Source organism: Lasiosphaeria miniovina (genome assembly GCF_030549165.1).
Source record: "Lasiosphaeria miniovina strain SMH2392-1A chromosome Unknown B0T26scaffold_2, whole genome shotgun sequence".
NCBI lineage: Eukaryota > Fungi > Ascomycota > Sordariomycetes > Sordariales > Lasiosphaeriaceae > Lasiosphaeria > Lasiosphaeria miniovina.
Window position 1 is genome coordinate 329,190 of NW_026848221.1, and position 20,447 is coordinate 349,636.

Consider the following 20,447-nt stretch of genomic DNA (forward strand, 5'->3'; position numbering starts at 1 on the left):
TATTCCTCCTGGAGAACGAGGAATGCACTGAGCTCATCGTCTCGGACCTGACAAACAGGTTCAATTTGACCACAGTGGCAAAGTGGGCTCCTTGCCGTTGGGTTCGGCAGCTGCTAGGTACAGGTGATCCCAATATGGCACTGAAAATAGGGTTAGCTGGAGACACAGTTTGGCACCACGCTGTCTACTGGCATAATTCTGACATGATTCGCGCCTTGGTCGAGACAGAGTCTTGCCACAGTCTCATTAATACCTCACTACTCGCAAATCCAGTTGAATGGAACGTTCATCTCTGGAGTCACGACAAGCGGGAATTCGCAACTCTATTGGTCTTGGCTCTACAGTGGCCCATCCACCAAGGCAAGCTGCTGGTTGCAATACATTCATCACTTCTCCTCCAAACAGGAAATATCCCACTTTCAGACTTACCGTATTCTCCTCTGACATGCAGCGGATGGATCCTTCACGCCAACTTAGTTATTAATTTGGGCAGCGCTGAAGTCCTCTTGGCCATGGTAACAAGTGGCTTCTCGATTGCACCAAAGTTCTACGACAATAAAAGGTCAAGTTGCCATTGTAACAGGACTGCTGATTAATTTACTCGCTCCTTTTATACTATCGCAGCCACACAAACTCATAGATTTGTTGTGGGTCGATGTTGATGCAGCAAAGCTGCTTCTTAAAGCTGAGGCAGAACTGACGCTGGATCAACTAGGAGACGGCGTCGACGTTGTTTTTCTGAGATTCGTCGAAATCCTATGGACACGGAGCTTCTGACCTTTATGCTATTACCAAGATTTCTTAGCACCAAGTCCTTGATTTATTCGATATACTCTGAGAAGCTTGAACTCGTATCTGCAACTCTTTCTTTGTACCTGGTCGACCCGATAGCGCTAGATGAATAGGGAATCTCTCCAATAGACGTCGCAACCAGGGTGGATCGTCAAGACATCATAAACCTGATTCTCACCAGTCGGAATGCTCTCCAATATGGGGTTAACTTGTATCAAGTCCAGTTAACATCGGCAGTGAGGTCTGGAGTAGGACAATCCACAATCGAGGCAGGATTGGGGGGATCTCGCCACTTCAAGATGTCGAGCGGAATGCAGCTAATCACGATGAAGTCGCCTTAGAGGACGTTATATGGAGTAGGGGGAATTTGCGTTCGGGCGAAATAGATTAGGACGGTATTTATGAAAATGGGGGAATCTAGGATGGTTGGAGATCATGAGTATCAAATATACGATAGGACTTTGGAGTGGAAATGAATAAGAATGTGTTTAGTAGATGCCGGGTGGTATGGAAATGGCTACCAGTAGTAATGACTTTGCACCATTGCAACCCTTTTTTTCATCACCGCAACACTCCTCTCCAAAACCCCTCCCAGCCCAAAGATTAGCACTCGCTATGAAAACAAACGTTGCTCCCTCTTAGCCTCGGGGCTTTTGATTCTCTATCTTAGGATCATCTTTAGAACTGACAAATAGTATATGCGGCGTATATCCTACCAACAATTCGAAGTTCATTCAACCATCCAGTCATAAAAGTCACTTAAAAATAAAACCGAGTTTTTCCCAACAAGAAGGCTTGTATTTTTATAGTAATAATTATATCCATGTCATGTATCCTCTTTTCTACGCCCCCTTTAAAATTTTAGTACAAGTGCCCAACTTGCCGATGCCGAGCTAAATCACGAACCAGTCGCTACACGGCCATACACATTACAATTCCCATCTCCCTTCAGCCAGCTGAAGGCCGCAGCCTCCACCGCCAATCTACTAAAGCCATCTAGATCTTCTCAACCGGTGTGTTATGTCCCTCAGCAGTTTCGCAGATGGGCGTAGGAACGGTGTTGGTCTTGGGCGCGACGATGAAGCATCCAGCCGGGATCTCGATGCAAGAATCACCACCGCCGGGGCTCAAGCCCTGGCAGAACGTCCTAGGTCCGAAGATGACATCCTTAGAGCTGTTATGAAAAAAGAGTTGCGTTAGAGATACGATATCGCGTGCATTTGAACCAGGTGCAACCTACCTGACCTGGCGGGCGACGACGTCAGCCTCATCGTCAGCGGTAAGGGTTTCGCTCCGGATGAGTGCGCGGGCGGTGTCGAGGTAGCTGAAGGAGGGCTTGTTTAGCTTTGGGGCGCGGGCGGCAAAGCGCGAGACGGGGTCAGTGCCGTTCACGGGCGCGCGGACGGCGAGGGAAGAGCCTAGGGCGCCGAAGAGGCCGAGAGCGAGGGTGAGCTGTGAGTATATGATAGATGAGATGTTATTTGTAGTGCTTGGAGCTTGATGTGAGAGTGTTGGATGTAGACTTGAAAATGATAGTACCGGACCAAGTGTTGTTGGTTTTCAAGTTGCTGTTACTGAAATGTTGGGTCGGAACTTAGTTTAGAATCTTCGTCGATAGCACCCAATGGACTGAGTTCACCTCAATGCCTTGCCCTGGTCGTGACAGTGGCGAGGTCTATGATCCTAGTTCCTTCTAGAACCCCCTTTTTTCTGACAGGCCACTTGCCCGCGCACGGGTTCTCGCCCGCATATTTAGTATGGGGAATTCCCCCTCCTAGAGTTAGCTTTCCAATGCACTTTCTACATTGTCACCTACACACAAAGGGCGTCGATCTAGATGTACTCCATGTCGAGACAGCGCGTAACCTATACGGTCTGTCGGAGAGTCAGGGGTAAGTCCGAGATGGGGAAACCTGCCGTCGTGGTAGCATATGTCGCCGAGGTGGTCTGGAGACTCGGCCGGCCTTTAAGCTCGTTTTCGTTGCCCTAGCAGTAGCTTAAGGCCGTGTAGTGTCTCACCATTGTTAGTGCATCAAAGTCGACCAGCTTGATAGTCTTCAGAAACTCGCAGTATTCTGCTTAGCCAGCTGTGGGCCCCAACGTCGCTTCGAGGCTCGCAGCTATGGATTGAGTTTTTCCGGCAGTTCTCAAGCCGTTTTCGAGCAAACCAGATATAATGTAATGGCAAGTCGAATTCAAGGTCGGCCACCAAACAGGGGGTGCTACCAATGGACGTTTCTTGGTGTCGTCAGCGTAACACTTTTGGCACGATACCCACCGTTCCTCAGGGAGATGGTGCAAAGCTCATATCCAATGACTGGAGCACCTCCGGACCCCAGGAAAACCTCCGATATGCACATGTCGGATGGCCCCAAGATTTTGAGCGATATTAAATTCGTTTCATGATGGCGAGAGCTGTACTCGAAATAGACAAGCGCCTGGAAAACGGACTTGCAGAGCGGACAGCCTTCTTGCCTAGATTTGTACGCCTTCCGCACACTGTTGTAACTGAGAGCCTCGAGGCCGACGAACCCAAGCGTGGTAGCCCAACCGGAACCAGGCGTGATTGCGAGCAGAGAACACGTCTTACACAAGCGGCCAAGACGCTGGAATAACGCTCAGGTTGCTTCCCAGTCTGGTGGAAACTTCAGGAGATGACGCTGTAGCTCACCGACGCGCTCTTCATCGGACTACCAGAAATTTTCCATGTGCCTAGAAAACCTCCATTCAGACTCGGGCACAGACAGGACCCACTCGGATTCAGGATCGGATCCAGATTCGGATCCAGATTCGAATCCAGGTTCGAATCCAGGTTCGGATCCAGGTTCGGATCCAGGTTCGGATCCAGGTTCGGATCCAGGTTCAGGGTCAAACTTGGACGGACTGGAGTTCATCTTGGCGATATGAGGTTGAAACTTGAGCTCCGAAGGTAAGGTAGGTAGGTATGCAGATTGTTTGAGGTTGGTGTGACGCCCAGCTTCACGCCCAACGTGTTTGCCAATATTCGTTTCCCCGCACGCAGCTATAATCACTTTCCCAAACACGTGCATCCATATATTCCAAGGGCACCTGCGGCGGCTATTAGCGGCTGATCCAACGGCTGAACAACCACTCTGCCGCAAAAAAAGCGCCCCGCCTCAGTAACATCAGAAAGGAGTTCGAAGCTCAGCTGATTCCAACACCCAGCTGATTCCAGTGCTGGGTTCCTAGGCATAGTATCGACATCCTTCTCCTCCCCTTAAGCTTTGTGTGGCAGTATATTAGTACCGATAGCTAGCAACATTTCCAACCACATGTGAAAACGACAAGGATGCCAGTAGATAAACTCTGTAGCAGCCACTCCGTGTAACAAACTCTACCAGGGCGGGTAGCGTAGTGTTCCTAAGCTATTCAGCCTTGCTTTTTTTCAGCGCTTAACGAAAGACCTGGGTTCAAATCCCAGCCCGCCCAAGCACTCATCCTTTGGGTGGATTCTTCTTTTTTGCCCGCGGCACGAGTTCCAGGCACATACGTACAAACCAATTTGTAAACCGGCGGAACGGATCAGCTGTGTTATTCTAGATAGATTTCGAGTAGATGTCTAACTAGGGCAGCAGTGCTTGCTTCAATTGTGCGTTGTACCCTGACTCAAACTCCAAGTCACGGGTGCGCGGGTATCCCTTCTGCAGCGCCAGAACATCAAATGTATGATCACATACCGGTGTATTAGCGGTGTATGACAAAGGTGAACATTACCCGTAACATTTTCTTTTATATATTAATATATTACGTGGAAGCTGAGCACAACAGAACTTTTTAACCACCAAGCACCGTCCCTTCCCATAGCCGAATCTTTTCCCAGACGGAACAAATTCCTAGCCAACCCCAATCTAAGAAGAAAAAACAAGCGCCGCGTTTTCACCGGTACCCTATAAAAACATGTCCTCGGGCAAGTACCATGATGGTTCCAACTCAATCAGCCGACCCATTCAACTCAAACCACTCCTCCTCCTCCTCGGCCTGCACCACAATCCTCAACCTCGGATGCCGCATCGCAGCCTCGATGAGCTCCCGGTCTTGCTTGTACGTCGCATGTACCTCGACCACACACCGCTCGGTGACACTTGCGTCCACATACCGCAAAATCGCAAGAATCTTCTCCGCCCACTCCTCCGGCAGACGCGCCAAGCTAACCTTGATCGTAATCGATGCCAGTCCAGAAAGCAAACGGTCCCAGATATCCTTGTTGAGATCGAGATCATTGATCAAGTCAAAGTTCAACTCCTGACTCGGTTCCTGACCTGGTCTCGCATTCCTTACAACCACCGCCCCACTCCCGCCACACCGCGACGTCGATACCGGCACCGCAGGTACATGCCTCGGATTGACATCAACTTCCAAATGCCGAATCGCCTGCCCCTTCTTGCAAAAATCCATACACACCGCCTCCAACTCCCGCGCTGGCCGCCCCGTACTCCCCAGCTCAAAGATATTTGGAATCAAAATCCGAAACCGGTTCAGAACCTCGGCGAGAACCTCGTCGTAGATTTGGCGCGAGACAAGCAACAAGTTGCGCACAAAGTGGTACGGGCTTTTGATGCGAGCCGACCACTTGCCGGCGTGGCTGCGGTAGAGGTAGCCCTTGGCGAGATCCCGGGCCAGCCGGTCGAGGGTTTGTGTTGTTTTTTGGGAGGTGGAGCGGCGGGAGGGGAGGTAGTTTGCGTAGATCATGGTTCGGATTTCGTAGGGGAGGTCGAGGAAGCTTGTTTGTTTAGGGGCGGGCTTTGGCGGGGGTGATTTGGAGAGGGCTAGGGATGCCAGGGAATTGGTGGACTTGGATCTGGGCCATGGTGTGCCGAGGCGGGCTGGGGAGATGGAGACTGCCATGATGGGCGGTTATGCGAACGAGATGCCTGTGTTTGAGGATGAGAACGATGATTGAGATGAGAATTGATGATTGTGATGCGAATCATAAAAACAGAACCATCTTCCTTCTTCCGTTCTTTCGCCCTCTATATAAATACTTGTTACGTAATAAATGACCTGGATGACACAAAGAATTCCCCTGCGTCTCGGCAGCAGGGTTGCGGTTTTGTTTGTCATGCCAAGCCTTCCGCTCCAAAACGTGGACTGGATCGTTGGCCAACAAATTGCGGGGAAGCGGGTCGCTAACGTAAGTTTAAACCGAAGCCGGCGGGCCACAGCGGGTCCTAAGACTCTCAGGGCCCTAAAAATATTCTCCACCGCGGTTCCGAAGCCTAGGCCGCCTGGGTGAATTTTTTTGCGTCACCTGACGTCTCGTCATCGTCTGACCGGCCAGCTCGTGTCGATTGAGATTCCTAGACATTAACTTGGACATTATTGGTTGCGTGCAGGATCCGAGGTTTTACTCGTGACATTTTCTCTGAGTTTGGTTTACCGCCCTGTGCAAAGCGACGAATGAGATGTCGCCACTCGGTTTATTGGTCGTGAGGCGATATGAAAATTCTGGGTACTTGGCGACTTTGCTGCCACTGCGATGCTACCGAAGGCTGGTGTTGGATGATGGAACTTTGAAGAACGCCTCGAAAGGTTTTTTTTCTGTTGTTGGCATTCTTCTCGATTTTTCTGCCTGCGATTGGCGAAGATTCGCCTCGGAATTGCACCAGTTTTTCCGTCACGATGGACATGGGTCACGTGCGATCCAAGACGTTACCCCCTGCAACTATCGCATCGAAATAGGAGCAAGACAAAGCCCGATTTGATGAAGCGAAGATAGGGGCCCCAGGTAGTCGGATGCGCGCCAAGAAAGGTTGTCGCTTTTCATACTTGTAGCAAAGCCCGAGGTCGGCAGACGGCAACGGCTCGTGCCGACATCCTCCCAGCAGGCTGTTCCGGTGCGTCTATTTACCCCGCAACGCAAATGTCAATTTAACACAATGTCGGGACGCTGTCACGTCTAATGCGACAGGGCGGCAAAATTGCCGACATGGATGCGGTATCTTCCCCAGAATCACGACCTATCATGAGACTTTGGCCCCGGGATATGGAACGGTGTCCAACAAAGGAGGGTACTTCAACTCGCCGCATACCCTTCAAAATCACCAAAATACGTGTCGGTGTGAGAAATAACCGATACCACTTTGCGATGACCAAGACCTTACCCCATTGTAGTTGAGAAAAATAAATATATGAAATATTACCATCCCCAAATACTTGTACCAGAAATTTTAGAGTCCTACAGTTCCCAACCTAATTCCCCCCTAGATTCGGATCCATATTCATTACAAGTAACTCCTCCACCCCAAACGGCGAGAAATCCAACGGATCCGTCGGATAAAAGTTCTAACCCGCCATCGGAAATTGCGGCGTGAAATCCCCAAAGTCCTAGAAAGACGTCCACCTCTAATCCGTCCATCCGTTTATCCCGACGCTGGACATACCTATCAGCGGCTGCTACGTCCCGGCCACAGCTCCGCTTGGAGGTAATATCTTTGGGTCTACCGGAATATCCAGCCCAGTTGCCCGAGACCTATCCACCGCGCCGCTTTTCGGGGATATTTTGTCGCCTTGGTTATTCCCTCCCCTGCTTAACCCGACGTCATTAAACTCTGCAAGCCGGTCTCTATCCTTGATAGCCTCCCCTTAAGACTCCCCATACCGCCCCAGAAGGAGATATACCGATCGGTAGTTAACTTTAACAGGTCTAGATTCGACGTAACTAGCCTCTTAGTGAGCGATGCGGGCCTAGATACATTACACGCACACTGTGCCGCCGAGGCAAACCATAGAGTATTGGCGAGAAATAGGTTGACATACTTATAGTAATTACGGGAATTGTTCTGGACTATAGCGACGATCTCATTTGAAGCGGACATATAGTTTGACTATTCCAAGGTTACGGTGGCTGAAGCTTGCTCCGGGCGGATATCGTTGGGCATGGGGATTAGCTTTCTTTTCAGACTGCAGCCAAGGAGCCTACGCGTAGATGTTACGATCCCGGTTCAAAAGTGCAGGAGGCGCTCTCTCTCGCTCCATGATTGGGTAACGAGGTGGGGACGGGCAGTCCCCGCTCCGCGTGGGATGCGGCCAATCAGGAAGCGCCCCGTCCGCCTAGCTGCCAAGGCCAACAGGGCGGACGGGGCAGGTGCCCCGTGGGGCTCCTGCGCCCTGTGAGCAGGGCGCCCTGGACCCGCAGGGCGTAGACACTGAGGATCCTGATTGGCCCACTTTAGATAGATATATACGACGACCGTAGCCACGGTCTTAGATAGTTCTTGCTTGGTTCTTCAAGCAAGCAATACACATTCGCTGCACTCATACATTTTGAGTGGCATTCCGATTTGACTGTATTACCCGTGCGATAGGAGCTTGCCCTTTGTTCTATCTTCATAATTACCAACCCCAGCATTCTGTGGAGCCCGTGCTCCCTTACAGACAGACGACCCTAACAGTCGAGTGGTTTGTAATATAGGTCTGTTAACGGTAGTTGCTTATATGGGCGAGAGCAAACGGTAGGTCTGGCGGTGGACTAGTGTCCCAAAATTAGGTCGGTAACTGTTGGGTTCACCAGGGTACCGGTACTGGACTCAACAGGGCGTGGCTGCACGCCGAAAACTGGTGGTTCAAGTGATGGATTGTAGATGTCTGTTCTTCTCTCTAGCTTTCTGGCAGCGCCAGAAAGCCCGTTCTTATACTACTATTGTGGTGGCGAAGTTGGTGGCGAAGTCTCTATCTAGAACCTTCGAGGCCCTTCTGCTTGACAAATTCCAACAGTCTGACTTATCGGACGAGTCCGTCACTACTACTTCACGGAACTTATACAAGACGGCGGTTGTCGATACGATTGTAGCCGAGGTACAGGGCACAACTAGTGAAGACCGTTGTGTGCTTTTGCTGGGTTATAAGGACAGGATGGAGGCTATGTTCCAAAGCGTTAATGCCGCCCTAGGCCGAAGATTCCCGCTATCATCCGCCTTTGACTTCCAAGATTATTCAAGCGACGAACTACGGCAGATCCTGAACTTGAGACTGGCCGAGTCAGGATTCACCGCGTCGGAGAGCGCGAAAGAGATCGCGATGAGGGTGCTCGAGCAAACGCGAAACCATCGCAACTACGGCAATGCAGGGGAGGTGGATATACTGTTGGATCGAGCCAAGATACAGCAGCGAAAGAGGCTATCTGCGCTGGCCATCGACGGAAAAGCCAATCTGCAATTCGAGCCGGGAGACTTCGATCCGGAATTCGACAGGACGGATTGGGTAGAGACCAGCATCCACCAGGTCTTTGCGGATTTTGTCGGGGCGGAGGCCTTGATAGACAAGTTCGAGGGCTATCAGCGCATTGTACGCAATGCCGAAGCTCTCGGCATTGACCCCCGATCGCAAATACCCTTCACCTTCCTTTTTCGAGGGCCGCCAGGCAAGTAACTCGGATGCAATCCAGATGAGAGATCCTGCTAATCTAGTCTTAGGTACGGGCAAGACTACGACAGCTCGTCGCATAGGCGAAGTCTTTTACAACATGGGCTTTCTCGCCACGAAGGACGTGGTCAACTGCTCTGCAACTGACCTCATTGGTGAATTCGTTGGTCATACAGGTCCCAAGACGCAGAGAGTCTTTCAGAAGGCTCTTGGAAAAGTACTTTTTGTCGATGAAGCGTACCATCTGTCGGATAATCGGTTCGGACAAGAGGCTGTGGCTGAGATGATGAATCTCTTGACTCAAGATAAGTACAGGAACAAGATCATCGTGATTCTGGCGGGTTACGACAAGGATATTAACCGGCTGCTTTCAGTCAACCCTGGCTTTGGCAGCCGCTTCTCTGAAGTTCTCAAGTTTGACCATCTCCCACCTGAACAGTGTTCCCGACTTCTCGTTCGCTGCTTGCAGGAACAAAAGCTTGACACGAGCACACTGACGGACACCAAGTTGCTCGGACTCTTTCAAGACTTAACTATCCTTCTGGGATGGGGTAATGCCCGAGACGTTAAGACAATTGCCCGATCGGTCTTCGGCTCCATCATGCAGTCAAGGACCCAGCCGCCAAGTCTTGTCGTGACAGACGAAATCATCCAGAGTGAGATAGAGCAGATGCGGAGCGAGCGGATGGGAAGGGCCAAGGACGCGCAAACCCTTCCTCAAAACCACGACAGCAGACTACATCCCGCGGCCGCCAATTCGCCGGACGCAGAACAACCGAAGGAAATGCCGACCACCGGTGCGCCGGAGGTAGAGCAACGGAAGAAAAAGTTGATGACGCATATGGCAGAGGCCGTACAACGCAAGGAAGTCACGCCCGTAGCTCTGTCCAAAAGAATCGACGCGCAACGCAACAACTACCGCGCAGACGTTGACAAGTTGCAATTGACTGGCGAGGGAATCAACATGACGTCCACCGAAGCCTTCAGAACCCTTACCGACGCTCCTGACACCACCCCTCGAGATAACTGTGTCTCGGACGCAACCTGGGCTCAACTTCAGGGGGCCAAGACGCAGAAGAAGAGGAAGAGACAGGAGATGGACGACTGCCGCGCCAAATTCGCGGGCCTGGAAAGCGATATCGCACGCATTGAAGCTGCCAACGGAGACTTGTCGCAAACCAGACGTCAACTCACAGATGCGCGGAAGTCTTTCAGGCAAATGAAGGCCGCAGCAGACACAGAGACTATGATCATAAGTCGGCTAATGGAGTCTGGGCTTTGTCCTCTTGGATACGTGTGGATCAAGGAGGGCGATGGCTACCGATGCGCGGGAGGTACACACTTTAAGTCCAACGAGGAAATTCGCTACGAGTACAACCCCTAGCGAAGATGCAAAGACTTGCAAGCAGCGCAAACTCTCTCTGAAATCTTTGTTTCGATTATGAGTAACTTATGTTGTTGCTCTGCCGCATAGAAACCATCTTTATTGATACTACTCACTATACTTGAATGTCTAACTTCATTTTTCAAGGAAGTGATACTTATTATTAATACCGACCGGGTACCGAATCTTGGTCACTTCCCATTTTCGGGCCTCCATTCAATGGAACACAAGGTTGGCCCTGAATAGCTACACTACGCGTATTTGTCAAGACCACTGTGCCACATGAGCGCCTTGCAAGTCAATGGTACTTGCACGTTTTACCGCCTGCCTGATTTGTCCACGCTCACGCCAATTTATTGATCGCGCCCCGTGCAACGCGTGCCAGTTCTATACCACCTTCGCCCACCTACTTACCCATTTATTCATAACTAATGTCTATCTATTAATGAGACGGGATTCTATCTCACAATCATTGGAGGCTAATTCTTAAAATAGATGGTGCCTATATAACTGGACGAGATAGAAATAGCGACGATTGAAGGAATTTAATCCGGTAGCTCTACAATGTGCTGCCACGATGGATGATAATTATCACCGATTTTAATAGCTTAGTAATTTACTCTATATACATTTTCTCGAATTCAAGACCCCAGATTAATCCTCCCATACGCACTCTCGAATTCCTTCCTACGCGCATGACTTATAGTTCCTTCACTCACCCAAGAATTTTCGGTTTCCGGACGACCCTTCCATCTCACGAGATACTTAACCCGTCCGCTGCATATCTTTTTTTTAAGCAATTCCACTCCCGAACACGTGTTGGATTCGTCCCCAAAGCCTTTCCACTTGACCAGGAGCCAAACTCCCCGGCCCCGCCCCCATTTAGCAAGCAATACCTCAGCCTCCCATATGTCTTTTTTCTCGTCAATTGCGGTGGGCGGGAGGATCCCCCTGCTATCGCCAACCCCTTCTCCGACTGAACATAACTCTGTCACAGCGTCATTCGTTTGCTCAGTAGGGACCGTGTCGGTCAGCAGCTCCGGATCAATTAAGTTCACAGGAACAATGGATGATAATGATGTAGATCGTGAGCTTGCGCTTGCCCATTGTTCTTGAAATGTCGTCTGGTCGCCCTGCGCCATAAGGTTGTCTGTCTGATCGGTAAGATCGAGGATCCGAGATGGGAGCGACCGAGTATTAGACACAATTCCATCGCTACATTCCTCGACGTTCATTCGAGACATGTCGTGGTAAGCGGGAGGTAGCTCTACCTCTCTAATCCGAGACACTTGCCCTTCACCCAATCCCTTCAGTTCAGGGTCTGTAGTTGATGGTGAAATGCAGGCCCCGAAATCGGCATGCTCGCTGACACCAAGGCTCTCGTCATCAAGGCTCTCGTCATCAACAAAGCTGGGAGATGGCCTCGAGCTCGAATTAACTGATGGGCAAACTTCTTGAAGAGAATTGACATCGAAGACGGAAGAGAGGGCAATAGTGCTGAAAGGAGACGTGCTGGTTTCCGAATAACTGCCGTAGGAGATAGAAAAGTTTGATATCAATCCATGGGATTCCGCCGCCGGGTTGGCGTCTGTTGCTGATGCCAGCTTGGCGTTGGCAGCCTCTTCTATAGTATAATCTCGGCGCCGTTTTCTTCGGGAGGGGGAACATCCTCCATCTACAAAGACTTCCCTCTTCTTTTGCGTCTTCTCCTTACTATTTCTGGAAGGATAGCTATGGGCGCCTTGTAGATGGTACCAGAGCTGCTGGTCTGACTCGTACGCTATAGAGCATTCGGGGTCAGGACACGGTAATTATTGCGTCCGTCATTCTCGAAGTCTTCGCGTAAATAGTGAAGCACTCATTGACATGCCTTTCCCAGCCAACTTGCTTCCTAAATCCGAACAGTCGTCGGGTTGCAGGTAGTTGTTCGTTATGCATACATGTGTTGCACATCCCGGCGTAGGCAATGGCTCGGCGAAACTTGACAAAATTGCAGCGCAGCGGCAGTTCGCGTCTGTCGATATGCCCCCGGTAGTGGACTTCCAATGCTTTCCTACCCGCTACGGGGTTGTGGCATATGAAGCAGAAATCAACGACTCTCTGCTCCCCTTTGTAGTGTGCTAAGGAGCATTCAAAGACATATTGCCACCGGTGGTCAATAGGTATCCTAAAAATATGTCAGCTTTAGGAACTAGTGTAAAGGTCTAAAATTCACTTTACCGTTCAACTTCTACATCACAGTATGGGCACATGTCCACGCCGCAGTGCTGCGCTTGGCATCTCCCCGCGGCGTGATACGGCATTGCGCATTGTGTTCGTAGTGGCCGAAGCGACGGTTCGTAGGCGACTCGGCAGTTATTCTTCACGAGCGATATAAGGTCCTCAATAGCCGATTCTCCCTCCGGGCCTCGCATGGGAGCAACGCAGAAGAGCGTAACTGAAAGCCTTTCGCGCTCCGGCATCATGTGACGAAGGCGATCGAATCGAGAACGGTGTTGGTCCACGTAAACCTTTTCCTTGCGCTCTGAAGGATGTATTCGTTCTTGGTCCCCGCGGATTCTGTTCGACTCCTCCTCCTCGAGCACGCGCCTTTGCTCGTATAGTTGGCCCCGCTCCGACTTCAGATCCCGAGCAGCTGCCCCTTTTTGGGCACAGCTTATCTCAAGGGTCAGGTCATCGATTTTCTTTGTGATGGCAACACAATCCTCTCTCTGCCTTAATTGGTCGTGCGTCTTCGCAGGCAGTGATTGCAAAAGCTCGGGATTTCGGTTAACCGTCATGGACCGGAAGTCTTCCGCTTGATCGCTTCGAAGAGGTAGCTTAAGAAAACCGGCCAGACCATCCACAACGGTTATAGAACTCAAATAGTCTCTTGTGAGCGTCATTTTGTTGGTATGTGCGGCAAATTTCATCAATTCCCTGTCCGAATAACCATTTGCTAAACTTTAAATTAGCTAGGCGAAGAATAAAACGGCAGGCGAATATCATACCTGTAGCCAAGATGAGAGCCTCCCTCCGCATGCTGTGTACCGTGACGGGACTTATCCCTGCTCGAATTGAGAGGGCTTTGAGCTGCGTGTTGAAAGAGTTGCCCGTTTGGATCTTGTTGGTCGCCCCGTCTACTGATACTTCTGGAAATACCGGCAGGTCCAGCACGTGAGACGACCATTCGAGGACCCAATACCTTTGGTTTGCCGGCGGCCTAACGTCCAAAACCTCTTTGAGAGTCTTGTAGTTTTTGAATGCTCCTGCCGCAAGACAGATAGCAAGCAGAAAGAGCATTGGATTGACGACAAGAGGCTGGCCGGGAAGATGTTCATAGAGTAGGTGCGTCGGTCTATTCCAGTCAATCATTAGTATCGAAGCCACATGCACATGAGACTTTGCTGACCTTTGCTGTTCCTTGTCATGCATTGCCTTCGCAAATTCTCTCTTTAGGCTGAACCTTAATTCAGGCTCGCCGTCCTTCCAAGCGACCAGAATCACCGTTTCCTAAGCGATTAGCCCGCGATCATGAACATGAGTGATAATAGCTACCTTGTAACGCAATCCTTTTCCGGTACCCCTCCTAGTTGAGCCCTCACTGATCTCACCTAGTCTAGCTGGCGTGAATACGTGACACTTCAATTTTCCGCTAATAAAAACTCGGTACGCTTCGTGTACGTAGTCATATCCATCGTTCTGCCAGAGCTGCTTCTCCAAGTACATATAGTTTTCAAGTGTAAGGTATTTCTTTGGTCGTGTGGCTGTTGATAAACCGAGCTCCTTCCTCAGTGGGCCTTTGATATACTCTTTCGAAGTTAGCGTTTGGATGGAACGATACTGGAGAGCACGGAGGCCTACATTGGTGATGGAGTCTGTGAAGCCTCTCGAGATCAAACACGTTGGATTGTCTAGATTCCAGCCAGAGGCAAAACACCGGAAGTAATTCCGAACGGTTTGAACGGTCGGCTTTCCCTCCGGGTCCAGAACACCTTTGGCGGACTTTGCTATAAACTTGGCAAAATGCTTCAGGGTTTTCAATTGATGAGGTGTAGCTTCGGGGTGTGTTGTTCTGTACCTTAACGGTCTATTAGTTTTCCCATCAATCACTCTTCGTATGATCTACTTACTCGATCTAAAGGTCTATCTGGTCTTTGTACCTCTCTTTGGTGTAGTCCAAGGCCTCACGTGGGACAGGTTCGTCATCAACATCCGTGTCGTCGTCATTGAATCCGTTCTCTTCTGCGCATCTTCTCCTCTCATCTGCTGTCCTTTTCCTGACCATCTTCGGCAGCTGTCTTTAGCGGCATGAGAAAAATATAAAATCGATTTGAAATTTCCCCGATATGATAGATGACGTGTTGATATCAGTGGATCTAGCTAACTAGAGAGCTGAGAGCTAATGCGGCGATCTGCTCAAGATAGACGGAAATGATAGAGTAAAATCTTGAAAATGTCAAGAAGCCGATAGTAGAGATGGCCATAAACTAGGCCCTACGAGCAGATTCTCAAGGTGGGAGGGCAAGTACTTATGTGCTCCTCGGCGGTCCCAGTTTTGGGCCCAGCCATGGTACAAGCACTTCCCTCGCGAAAAGTTGCCAATTATCATCTTCTGGGCTCAGGACACTGCCCATCGAGTCTAAACCTATTTCAGTCACTTCCCTGATTGTTTCGCGGGTGGTCGCCTGAGCAAAAGCGGCGAGGGGTGTTGTGGTCTGCAAGGGTTGAGGAGGGCAAGATTCGGGAGGCGCAACAGAAGAATGCGCCTCCCGAATGTTGCCCTCAGTAATTACCATACGCAGGCATGGCCCTGAGCCGCCGCTGCTTTACCCTGAGTTGTGGTGAGCGAGGTGTGTGTACTGCACAGCCCCTGTGCCGCGTTTCTGGCCACCCCGGCTAAAGTTGCCATTTACCAAAATAAAAAAAAAAGACTTCCTGTTTCCTGTAGACCTAGATCTGGGTACACACGATCGGTCAACCATGCAGAGACTGTTCGTTGAAAACCTTTCAAAGGCTATAGTATCGGCATAGTGGATGTTTATAAAGAGGCATTACCATTGTTTATAATACAGCCTCTTTACTCAACACTTCCAGAGCAAATGACAATTTCCTGCGTTGCCATTATAGTGTGGGCACAGGGAATAGGTCATCGGTCTATGGCTTGGGAGTTTAAGGGAAGAAGATAGTCCGGACTAGCGGAGTCGCAGTCGTTTTTGCCTGGATGTGCATGAGGCCGAAGGGACAGATAGGGTGGTCTCACACTTTGACAACGAACATAGAACCAGGTAGAAGATTCCACTAATATACGTTGCCTTGCCCAGGCAGGTGATCACCTTGTTCATCCTTCATGGCACCGGCACGTAAGGGTGACGATGAATGACCTGGTAAGCATGCAACGTGCACGAAGGCTGCCTCCTTTACGTTTTGCACACTGTCCCTTGCTGAAGTTGCCTCTCAGTGGAGCCTCTCTCCTCCTCCGAGTTACCCTAGCCATTCTTCCTTCCGCCACTTTCGCCTTCACCGAGGTCTGATACCTACCTAGTCTGCATTCCCACATCTGTGGTGGCAATATTGAAATTTCTGCCTCGTCATTACCCTACTATGACTCACCCCTTCCTGCTTCTCCTGACTCTGCCCCGTCGGCACCAGACTTTATGAAAGATGCATTACCAAGACTGTGTATGAGCCCCAGATGAGTCTTAGTACCTTACCGAGCTGAAGAAAAGACCATGGGAATTAGTCAAAGCTGTGATTGAGAACGATTCTTATTTGAATGCTTAAAAAATCTAGGAGAATATATTCTGTCGAACTCCCGAGTGCTTGACGCGCTATTATAACGTCAGCCTACCGTTATTATCCCGCTTTCTAGATTATACCCCATTTCTCGTTGACGATCACCGTTTGTAACGTAGCACGTGACTTTTCTCACCGTTCTTGGCAAGTTCCCGTTTTCTGCTGGAAGTACGTAGCTTTTCTGCCGGCATAATCGATTAGGTACGTACCTTTTCTGCCGGCAGAATCTGATCCGCTACGTATCTTTTCTGCCAGCGTAAGGCATGTCCTTTCTGTGGTTACTACCTGGAAGTTGGATAATCCAATTTAGGGTCACGGCAGGCGACCCAATTTAGTTCTCTCGAACTTAATTGTTGTTCTCATAGTGACAAGTGGATTTTCTGCTAGGCTACCTTTCGCCGACCACTAGCCCTTATTTAGGCCCGATTTTAGTCCATTTCTCACACGCCGCAAAACTGGTCACGGAGGACAAAAATTTAGCGCCAACAAGCAAGTTTTCTGCTGACATAAATAGTACGTACCTAGCGAGACCAAACCCAGGCCCAGGGACGAGAATTGGGCCGCTGGGATGCTGTACATTTTCTGCCGGCAGAAAAGGTACGTACCGAACGGCAGAAAGAATTCGAACCCAAAACGGCTGTGCTAGGCTTGATATGTATCTATTTCGCCAGCAGAAAATTGACAGTCTTTCTAATCTCAACCTTAGGACAGTTGTACGGGGTCTGAATCCGTTTGATTGGGGAGAATTTGAAGAAAGCGCCATGACGGCCACTGCACCAACCATCCAAGCTCCCAGTCGACCTTTAGTGCCAACCACTGCAAGATTGCTTGCCTAACTATATGCATGCATCCCATCCGCAGCAAATTCTTAGAGTGCCTTGACAGTTCCAGAGTTCAAGAGACTCCGCTACCTTTCTTGATCGGCGCAGCCTATAGGGGAATGTGACTCAGAAGTGGCGTATCATTACAAGGAATATCCTGCATTAAAAGGCCAATAGAGCACGGAAATAAGCACTACGCCGAACTTGCGAGAAGTATACGGGACTAGAGGCAAGGGGAGCTCGGCTGAGAAAGCCTACAGGCACCGCTAGTTTCAGAAAGTCTAATACTAGGGTGGTTTGGTCACACGCCACCAGAGGAGGCAGGTGACCCCAATAAAGGACACAGCCGAGTACCAGGCGGACGCTAAATGATAACCAGAGTTAGTTATTCTCGAGCTGAAGCTATTGGCGGTTGATACTTAAGTCCTAAGTTAACCGTCAATTTGTCCCATTCTTCATACTTTAGAACACCCTTATCCTTACTCAAATTTCACCTCAGGTTATCATCGGTAGCATAGACAAGAACAATTTCCTGATCATGTCGACAACTTTTCCACTAGCTTCTGAGGATCAATCTGGGACCTCGGCCGCATCTCCGGAGATTGAACGGTCCACTAAGGTTTGAGCATGCGAACTCAGTATTAACGAATTGTTAACTCAAACTTTATTAGCAGGCACAAGCTGGATGCCTTAAGCCAGATGAAGTATCGATCTTAGAGGATCAAGAGAACCATGGGCCGGCCCTCAAGGATTTCCGTGGTACTCGATGCATCTTAACGGTACGCTGGGGTGACGGGAAGTTCGAATACATCAAAAAATTGGACGACAATTCAAGAAACGGGCGTATAGAAGTCTCCTCCACTCCGAATCCTCAGACTGGACGGATAACCCTCATATTTGACATGTGCTTTGTCGAATATTATCCGCGACAAACTACACAACCGCACGAGAATGATCGCTCTTTGCAATATGGAAACCTCAATAAGGCTTTCTACGGGCAGCTGCCTGAAGGTACGCCGGCTTTTGGGGACATGCGTGCGGAGTCTCCGGAGGATTATCCGTCAAATCTCTCCACCATCCCCAACTCTCCGGGCAGAGGGGATCAACTGTCAGCCGTACAGGATGGTGCGGTTGACCAGCAGTACCAAACGTCGGTAGATGGCGGTAAAGGACTCAAACGGTCAAGTAATCTGGAGGATGTGTCTGTAGCAGGTGTGAAAAGACAGAGGCTATCGGACCCGGAAAATCCCGCACATAAACAGGCTGGATCGCGAGATCTAGACGATTAGTCAAGTAGCAATTTTGCGGCCATAGACTGAATTCGAATACGAGGATGCGGGCCTCCAGGAGCTTGGATAGGAGGAAGCCTTAGGCCGTTGCAGGGCGGTCCCGTCGCGAATTGAGTCGCCAGGAAGCAGGATTACGTTCTTAGTATTTTCCCTAATATATCTGCCTTGAAGAAAAGCACCTCAAGTCCCGCTGCAGCACGTGGAGGGAAAAACAGGGAATAGATCAATTGGTCTATGGCTTGGGAGCCTAAGAGAAGGAGATAGTACGGACTAGCGGAGTTGGAGTCGTTTTTTGCCTGGATGTGCATGAGGCTGAAGAAACAGACAGGGTAGTTTCACACTTTGACATCGAACATAGTCCTCTTTTCTCTTATGTACGTAGTAGCCATGCTAACCATCCTGTTCAAACCCCCCGATAGCTCGTTTCACCGAACGGAGAATTTCTTCCAGTGAGCGCACTTTCAAACGTATGAAGCCAGACAGAATACATATCATTAGCCGGGACAACTGAGAAGGAAACGCAACGATTCAATTATGCGCCAGAAGACTCAAATGTATTGTCCGCCCGAGCCCCTAGTTATCCGACACAAAACCCTCCCACTCGTCGTCGTCGGTATAAGGTTCCTCTCCATCATCCTCTTGGTACACATCGCCATCCGATTCATTATCTTCTTCCTCCTGGTTATCGTTACCATTATCATCGTCGTCATTGTCGCCGTCTTCCTCGTCAGCCCATCCATCAGGTCGTATACACTCGCAACCATTCAAGATGCAAGTAGGGCATGCACCCCCATGAAAGCTGGGGACGGGTGTGCGGGTGCACCAGGTGATCGGCTTGCGCTCGGAGTTGGCACAGGTCTGACAAGCCTTGCGCACGGTAATCTCTCGGGAGGCGGCCAAGAGGGCATCGGCGACATGTGAGTCGACTTCCCGGCCCACCATGATCTTGGCGAGCACCTCTTTGTAGAATTCCGGCGTCGTGAAAATCGCGTAGGCCCATTCGCACCGGAAGAGTGCCGACACCGCCCCATCCTCGGACTAGAAAGAGCATTAGCAAAGAAGCGTGACAGGACACGCAAGCACTCACGTTTCTGTAGCGACGATCGAGCCAGTCCCGGAGGACGTGCTCGTGGCCCGGGCCGCTTTCATCGCACGCGGGCATGAGGCAAACCATAAATGGCTTGTAGACGTCGCATTCGTCCGCCGTATTATTCAAGATGCAGTTCGCGCACCCGACAAAATCATCACCCAAAGCCGCAATACATTTGCCGAAGAATAGCTCTTCAGGTGAATCCATCCTGCAACTGGAGCAGTATCCAATGTCACGGAAGGCTCCGGTCACAGCGACGACGAGGGCGTTGAGATATCGCCCGGGTAGGCGGTTCCGTGGCATGTTCCACCAGGAATTATCACTCTCCACGTCCGCAAAAAACGGGATGCCCACCTTGATGCCCCTGTACTGGTTGGGATTGGCGAGCGCTTCTCGCTGACGGGGCTGAGGGTGAGTTAGCCCGGCATCAGGGTTGAAATCTAGAGAACCTACCGAAAGGTATGCTGCTTCAAGCCAACGGCGGAAGTCCTGATTCCGGCCGTCGAGGTATCCGCGGGTTCCTTGTCTCACAGCGTCTTCAGTCTGGAGAAACTCCGGCGCGGCCAGATAAAGGTCGCGGAAGGTAGCGGTGCTATAATCCTCGATCTTCTCCATGGTGGCGGCCTGACTATTTTGTTGATGACCACTAAACTATAGCAGAAATGTCGATATGCTATTCACGGTAGGAGAAAAGGGCAACTCGTAGAAGGATGCGAGGATGGAGAAGGGTGGTGAGGTAAGGAAGTAGAAGGAGAAGGTTTGGAGGGGTTATAGAGTTTTCTTAACCAGGCAAAGGCGTACGCATCTTTCTATGGCCTTCCATGGAGTAGAGGAACAAGACAATAGCAGCACGTTCAAGTATGGAACAATAGAAGCACATACGGGCAGGAAGCAATAGAGGCTCATACGGGCAA

At 50.2% G+C, this 20,447-nt stretch overlaps 6 protein-coding genes and 1 non-coding gene across 7 annotated transcripts; 3 read left to right on the plus strand and 4 right to left on the minus strand.

The window, feature by feature from the left end:
• Nucleotides 1-1,788: 1,788 nt before the first annotated feature.
• Nucleotides 1,789-3,686, minus strand: B0T26DRAFT_868229 (uncharacterized protein; the record flags this gene model as incomplete). Its single annotated transcript, XM_060447857.1, has 3 exons — nucleotides 1,789-1,966; nucleotides 2,033-2,244; nucleotides 3,534-3,686. 3 exons carry the CDS (start codon nucleotides 3,684-3,686, stop codon nucleotides 1,789-1,791), a joined length of 543 nt encoding a protein of 180 aa, XP_060299653.1.
• Nucleotides 3,687-4,153: 467 nt separating this feature from the next.
• Nucleotides 4,154-4,242, plus strand: B0T26DRAFT_t41. The gene has a single exon. It is a non-coding gene; the product is annotated as a tRNA-Gln (tRNA).
• A 501-nt stretch (nucleotides 4,243-4,743) lies between these two features.
• Nucleotides 4,744-5,658, minus strand: B0T26DRAFT_671551 (uncharacterized protein; the record flags this gene model as incomplete). The annotated part of the gene is made up of 1 exon (XM_060439345.1): nucleotides 4,744-5,658. One exon carries the CDS (start codon nucleotides 5,656-5,658, stop codon nucleotides 4,744-4,746), a length of 915 nt encoding a protein of 304 aa, XP_060299654.1.
• A 2,724-nt stretch (nucleotides 5,659-8,382) lies between these two features.
• B0T26DRAFT_636647 (P-loop containing nucleoside triphosphate hydrolase protein) lies at nucleotides 8,383-9,763 on the plus strand (the record flags this gene model as incomplete). Its single annotated transcript, XM_060436848.1, has 2 exons — nucleotides 8,383-9,176; nucleotides 9,202-9,763. Coding segments are annotated over 2 exons (1,356 nt in total), but the record flags the coding sequence as incomplete, so codon positions are not given.
• A 3,011-nt stretch (nucleotides 9,764-12,774) lies between these two features.
• On the minus strand, nucleotides 12,775-14,825 carry B0T26DRAFT_636011 (uncharacterized protein; the record flags this gene model as incomplete). Its single annotated transcript, XM_060436786.1, has 6 exons — nucleotides 12,775-13,496; nucleotides 13,549-13,895; nucleotides 13,950-14,050; nucleotides 14,096-14,349; nucleotides 14,504-14,532; nucleotides 14,701-14,825. 6 exons carry the CDS (start codon nucleotides 14,823-14,825, stop codon nucleotides 12,775-12,777), a joined length of 1,578 nt encoding a protein of 525 aa, XP_060299656.1.
• A 2,631-nt stretch (nucleotides 14,826-17,456) lies between these two features.
• On the plus strand, nucleotides 17,457-18,509 carry B0T26DRAFT_104190 (uncharacterized protein). The gene is made up of 3 exons (XM_060433243.1): nucleotides 17,457-17,474; nucleotides 17,534-17,773; nucleotides 17,826-18,509. The coding sequence occupies exons 2-3, from the start codon at nucleotides 17,693-17,695 to the stop codon at nucleotides 18,441-18,443; spliced, it is 699 nt and encodes a 232-aa protein (XP_060299657.1). The 5' UTR covers nucleotides 17,457-17,474; nucleotides 17,534-17,692; the 3' UTR covers nucleotides 18,444-18,509.
• A 507-nt stretch (nucleotides 18,510-19,016) lies between these two features.
• B0T26DRAFT_747199 (uncharacterized protein) lies at nucleotides 19,017-20,148 on the minus strand (the record flags this gene model as incomplete). Its single annotated transcript, XM_060444815.1, has 3 exons — nucleotides 19,017-19,481; nucleotides 19,531-19,938; nucleotides 19,987-20,148. The coding sequence occupies 3 exons, from the start codon at nucleotides 20,146-20,148 to the stop codon at nucleotides 19,017-19,019; spliced, it is 1,035 nt and encodes a 344-aa protein (XP_060299658.1).
• Between the last annotated feature and the right edge of the window lie 299 nt (nucleotides 20,149-20,447).

Coding starts and splice junctions, on each gene's coding strand:
- B0T26DRAFT_104190 (XM_060433243.1), top strand. CDS start 17,693: ATGTCGACAACTTTTCCACTAGCTTCTGAGGATCAATCTGGGACCTCG. Junction 17,774..17,825: donor AGATTGAACGGTCCACTAAG/GTTTGAGCATGC, acceptor AAACTTTATTAG/CAGGCACAAGCTGGATGCCT.